The following is a 6,000-nucleotide window of genomic DNA, read 5'->3' as shown; positions in this document are numbered from 1 at the left end:
TTACGATCAGTAAATGGAGGGTTTGCTGCTGTGTGGTGTAAAGTGCTCAGTCTATTGAAGATAGTAAAGAGGTTTGTAGTATACAAAGGCTGGCTGTGATGATAATAGTGGTAATGAAACACAACCAAAATAGGAATATGCAGTGAGAGAGAGAGAGAGAGAGAGAGAGAGAGAGAGAGAGAGAGAGAGAGAGAGAGAGAGAGAGAGAGAGAGAGAGAGAGAGAGAGAGAGAGAGAGGAGAGAGAGGAGAGAGAGGAGAGAGAGGAGGTGCTGCTGTGCTGTGTGAGAGTTAGTGACTGATTTGCACTCGTTCTTTGAAGATACATTCACACCAATAAATGAGGCACAGCACAAGTATGTATGTTTTGACATTTTTGATATTTATGCTACTTTATGACTGAAAAAAAAATCTGTTAATCTAGTCAATAATGATTATGAAATGCAAGAGTTTTGTTAAATCCTGCATTAGTATGAGAACTTTGCTTTTCTTGCAGTGCATGAATGCATTTGGTCAGATGAGGAATGATGCTATGGACGATTATCTTCGTTTGAAAGGCACAGATGAAGAGGGCTAGCATGTCTCGTCCTGTATGGAGTTCACTTCAGATGCTCCTCCTTCTGTCCTCTTCTGTCAGGATTAATCCTGCTGTGTCTGAATTAGGTGAGTATAACCTGTGTAATATTTTGGATGCAAGTTAGTTTATGTGATTTTATTCTGCTGAACAGGCCCATAAAAATGCATGCGTGCCATGCAAATCTTTTATACGCTTGCATAATTTGACAAAAGGCTTGCCAAAACATTGTGCTTGCTCCACATGTAGCCTAGCAACGGTGGACTTCAAACTACCCCTGCTTCCTCAAAGTGATGCCCATTTGAAATGAGATTTAATGTGGTTAAAGACACTGAATATCTAGAATACCTGGGTATTACTTTGCAAACACTAATGCAATATAAAACTATTTATGCTACAGATAACATGATGCATACATTGTGTTTTTAGTACTATATTCTAACTAATATAAAGTAGGATCCACAAGCCTAAATATTAAACCTGCAAATAAACAGTGGTTTATGATATTCAGAAAAATCACCACAAAGTGATGTAAAGTGAATATTTACCATTTTTTAGGTTGATAATACAGTTCTTGTGTGGGTGTGGGGTGTGGGGTGGGGGGTGGGGGGGGGGGGGGGGGTGTTGATGTGTATGTTCTCTGTTTATGTCGTCTTTCTCTGTCTCCTTACTGTAGTCTAGTTCTGTCGACTCGTCTTTACAGTCATCCTTACTGTCATCTTTCTCTGTTGTCCTTACTGTCGTCGTCTTCTGTTGTCCTTGCGGTGCGTGCCCACTGGCGCAGAGCAAGCGTTTCTAATTCATTCAAGTTGAGCTTCACGCTTGCGTGGTGCATTGTGGGATTGACAGCGGACAGAAGAACACATAGCCTAAGTCCCTCCCCTCCGCTTCCGGCTCATGGGACCTTATTTCGGAAAAAAATATGTATGGTAGTCAATGGCGAGAGACAACTTATCTTTTTATTCCGTCTGAACTGTGCCCTGAATTACACATATGATGTTTGTCAATTTAAAAGATAATTATGAAAGTCAAGAAAGTCGCAGTTTGTCATAAAACGTACTCGGTTACTAACGTAACCTCTGTTCTCTCTAGAGAGGGAACGAGTACTGCGTAATATCTTACACTACGGGGAAAACCTCTTTTCCAAGAGATATTGAAGCCAAAAATTATCCTTAATTTTTAATCAATGTAAAACGCTTTGCGGCAGCATGCAGACATAGGCGAGGCAGCTCGCGCGCCTATTGGCTGCCCTGCGGCAAAAGCAGCAGCCTATCGAGAGCGGCTCTGCGTAACGTCATGACCAATGGGGGCACTTCGCGCCCACTTCGTCACGTCCCGCCAGAAAAGGCGTGATCTCGCCCTATTAAAGCAGGTCGATAGGCTGATACAAACTGGTTTTTATCGCCGAAGCGAACCAGAGCGTATTATAAGCACGGCAAGATACGCAGTACTCATTCCTTCTCTAGAGAGAACCGAGGTTACGTTAGTAACCGAGTACGTTCTCTTACGAGAGTTTCTCTCGTACTGCGTAATATCTTACGCTATGGGGAACACAGTGTAACACCCCGTGCATACAGGGATCCAACACCAAAGTCCCAAGGGCAGAAGCCCAGGGCGCATGTAGTGCATAATCACCATAGACTCACAGAGAGTGAAGGAAGAGGGGCTAGAAGCGTCATTCCTTATAAAGTAGCAGCCAGGGTGAAAGCTTTCAGCCTAAACTGGGTGGCCATACATGTGTCAACACTCGTGGAGCTGCTGTATGCAGTGAGCGATACGCAGGCCAAACTCAGCATCTGGGCCGGCACAGCGGGGCAGATAGCACTGAATTCTAGACCGCCAAAAGCTTCGCTTGTAAGGCGGGGACCTCCAGGTTATAGTATTTTATAAATGCCCACGGCCGTACAAATATCTTGCAGGGTAATCCCGCTAGACCATGCCCACGAAGAGGCCACGCCTCTCGTGGAGTGCGCTCTGACACCCAAGGGACACTGCAGGCCCTTAGAGGTGTAAGCCAGCGCTATGGCATCGACTATCCATCTGGATAGGCTCTGTTTTGATGCGGCAAGTCCCTTAGCACGTCCGCCAGACAAAACGAAAAGCTGCTCAGTCTGTCTAAAACCAGACGAGCGGGACACATAAGCTCTTAGTGCCCTGACAGGGCAAAGGAGACTCGCGTCCTTCTCCTCATTGAGAACCGGAAGGGCGGACAGGGAAATCACCTGGGCCCTAAACGGTGTGTTGAGGGATTTCGGCACGTACCCGTGCCTAGGTTTGAGTATGACCTTTGAGTCATTAGGCCCAAACTCCATACACGACGCGCTTACCGAAAGCACTTGTAAGTCCCCTACGCGCTTCATTGAAGCGAGAGCCATAAGAAACACCGTTTTGAAAGACAGATGTTTCATGTCTTACAAATGGATTGGCTCGAATGGGGCACCTTTCATGGCTTCCAAAACCGTGGAAAGGTCCCACATCGGGACTGAAGGGTGCCTGGGAGGGTTCAATCTCCGAGCTCCCCTGAGGAAACGCATGACTAAGTCGTTCTTCCCCAGTGACTGGCCAGACACCGGTTTTGCAAACGTTGCTATGGCCGCCACTTTGAGCGTGGATGGGGTTCTGCCCTCATCCAGCAGTTCTTGAAGGAAGGAAAGCACTTCCGTAACCCCGCAGTCTACGGGTGAAAAGCCCTGAGCTTGACACCAAGCAGAGAACACAGACCATTTCGAGGAGTAGAGCCGTCTAGTAGATGGAGCTCTAGCCTGCGTGATCGTGTTTAACACTCCCTCCGGGAGGTTAGCGGGTACCCGTTGATGGCTCATGCGTGCAGGGACCACAGATCCGGGCGAGGATGCCAAATCGAGCCCCCTGCCTGAGAGAGGAGGTCTCTCCTCAGTGGTACAGGCCACGGGGCAGTGCTGGCCAGCTGCATCAGGACTGGGAACCAGGTCTGGTTTGTCCAGAGCGGAGCTACGAGCAGCACTGGGCATCCGTTTTCCCTGATTCGTTCCAACACTTGAGGCAGGAGCGAGACAGGGGGAAAAGCATATAAGGGAACGCGGGCCCAGACGTGGGCCAGCGCGTCCTTGCTCTTCGAGAAAAAGTTCGGACAATGAGCGTTTTCGTGGGACGCGAACAGGTCCACCTGCGCTCTGCCGAACGATTCCCACAGCAGTTGGATATTCTGCGGGTGCAGCGGCCATTCCCCTGCTGGGACATTGTTTCTGGACATTCTGTCTGGTCCCACATTCAGGTGACCAGGCACATGCGCTGCTCTCAGCGAGAGCAGGTTGTGCTGAGCCCAGACCAGAAGGCGTTCCGTCAACCTGTAAAGGTTTCGGGACCTGATGCCGCCCTGGCGATTTATGTATGCCACCACTGACATGTTGTCCGACCGGACCAGGACGTGGTGACCTTTTATCTGGGGACAGAAGCACCGTAGCGCTTTGTCGACTGCTATCATTTCCAAGCAGTTTATGTGAAGGAGCTTTTCCCGTTCTGACCACAGGCCAGCGAACGGTCTGCCCTTGAGCAGCGGTCCCCATCCCGAGGTGGAGGCGTCCGTAGACACCACCTGCACACTCGAGGAGGTCCCCAGACTCACACCTGACTGATACCAGTCGGTTACTTTCCAAGGTTCCAGAGCTGAAACGCACTTTAGATCGACCCTGAGGTGAAACAGACCAGCGGTCCATGCCCGGGGCGGAACTCGCGCTTTCAACCACATCTGCAGTGGGCGCATGCGAAGCAGGCCCAGCTGGAGTACAGAGGCTGCTGAGCTCATCAGGCCCAGCATTTTCTGAAACCTTTTGAGCTGGACTATAGAGCCGTGGCGGAAGGATTTCGTGACGCGCTGAATGTCTAGTCCGCGCTCCGGTGACAGGCGTGCTGTCATGGATAGCGAGTCCAGCACTGTTCCCAGAAAAGACATTTTCTGACTGGGGGACAGTGAGCTCTTCGCCCAATTGACTGTGAGGCCCAGATTCCCGAGGTGCTTGAGTAATGTGGCCCTGTGTTCTATGAGCTCTGAGTGAGATCGAGCTAGAATCAGCCAATCGTCCAAGTAGTTCAAAACTCGCATGGCCCGGAGTCTTAGGGGTGCGAGAGCCGCATCCATGCACTTCGTGAATGTACGGGGTGCTAGGGACAGGCCGAACGGCAGGACTGTGTATTGATATGCCTGGCCCTCGAAGGCGAATCTCAAGAATCGCCTGTAATGGGACGCTATTTGTATCTGGAAATAGGCGTCTTTCAGATCTATTGACATAAACCAGTCCTCTTAGCAAACTTGCGCGAGAATTTTCCTGGTTGTGAGCATTTTGAACTGGCGCTTCACAAGCGCTCTGTTCAGCTGTCGCAGATCTAAAATGGGTCTGAGACCCCCATCTTTTTTCGGTACCAGAAAATATCTGCTGTATAGGCCCCCTTCGCTCTGAGCCTGAGATAAAGGTTCTATAGTACCTTTGCTCAGTAGTTTCGCTATCTCGGCTCGAAGTAGATGAGATACTTAGTTTTTCACCGTCGTTTCGACGCGCGCTGTATAACGGCGGGGACGTTGAGCGAATTGTAGCGAATAGCCTCTCTTTATAGTGTTCAGCACCCATTCTGATACCCCGGGGAGCTTTGACCACGCATCTGCGTGAATAGCTAGAGGTAGAATGAAATCTGGGCTCTGGCCACGGCATGACGGCGGCTCGAGAGCCTCGGTGTGCTGAGAACTCAACGCTGTGTTTACAGCGTGCGAGGCGGGGGGCGCACTGATCACAGCGGGCAGCCTGGCCGCGCTCAGCTTCTCTATGACTGGTAGTGCAGAGAAAGCGAGCGGGGCGAACCCCGTGGGATTCGGCGTGTCTGTGAGAGAATATGGGCGCGGGATGGCGGACACATTTACTGCACTGAGAACACTGTCGGCTCGCGCCGACTAAATGTGTGTTGGTTTCATTTTTACAGAAACCAAGGGACACGCATCTTGTAGTGTAAGCGGGCACTGTGATATGGGCGCGTTCACTACATTGTTTGCACAATCGACATGAGTCGATTTTATTTGTGCTAGCCCTGCACCGTGGCGGGCTGTGTCTGGGTGTGGGAATGGGCACTGGGACGTGGGCATTCTTACAACACTCATAACACCATCGGCCGTGGCCGGAACACCAGAAAATGCACTCTTTATTGGATTTATCTGGGTAGCCGTAAAAACGGCCTTTGTGTGCAGGCAAGCGGGCTCTGGAGCTGGCTTGCTCACTGCAAAATACACTGGAACAGTCACATTGCTTGGAACTGAACGAGCGAGAAGTTTTGGTGGAAAACCGGCCGCAGCGGGACTTGAACACCGTCGCTTTCCTAGAGAGGCTAGGAAGGCTTTGAGACCTCGGTCTTGATCTCAATTCTCGGCCGGGGCCCGCGCTGAGGGGGGCGGCGTCCAGCAGAG

The 6,000-nt window shown here is 50.3% G+C and overlaps 1 protein-coding gene across 1 annotated transcript in view; it reads left to right on the top strand.

Annotated features, from left to right (window-relative positions):
- The first annotated feature begins 260 nt into the window (after positions 1 to 260).
- The window catches only part of LOC130072565 (hemicentin-1), a 48,620-nt gene continuing 42,880 nt past the window's right edge, over positions 261 to 6,000 (top strand). The window contains exons 1-2 of the mRNA XM_056237726.1: positions 261 to 354; positions 495 to 661. Coding sequence (XP_056093701.1) covers positions 562 to 661 — 100 coding nt within the window. The 5' untranslated portion in view covers positions 261 to 354; positions 495 to 561. The remainder of the gene's footprint in view (positions 355 to 494; positions 662 to 6,000) is intronic.

The sequence above is a fragment of the Rhinichthys klamathensis genome, unplaced genomic scaffold (assembly GCF_029890125.1).
Source record: "Rhinichthys klamathensis goyatoka isolate OS25496 unplaced genomic scaffold, OSU_Roscu_1.1 h1tg000019l_1, whole genome shotgun sequence".
NCBI classification, from domain to species: Eukaryota; Metazoa; Chordata; class Actinopteri; order Cypriniformes; family Leuciscidae; genus Rhinichthys; species Rhinichthys klamathensis.
Note: the sequence above shows the minus strand (reverse complement) of the source record. Positions and strands in the feature narration are given on the sequence as shown.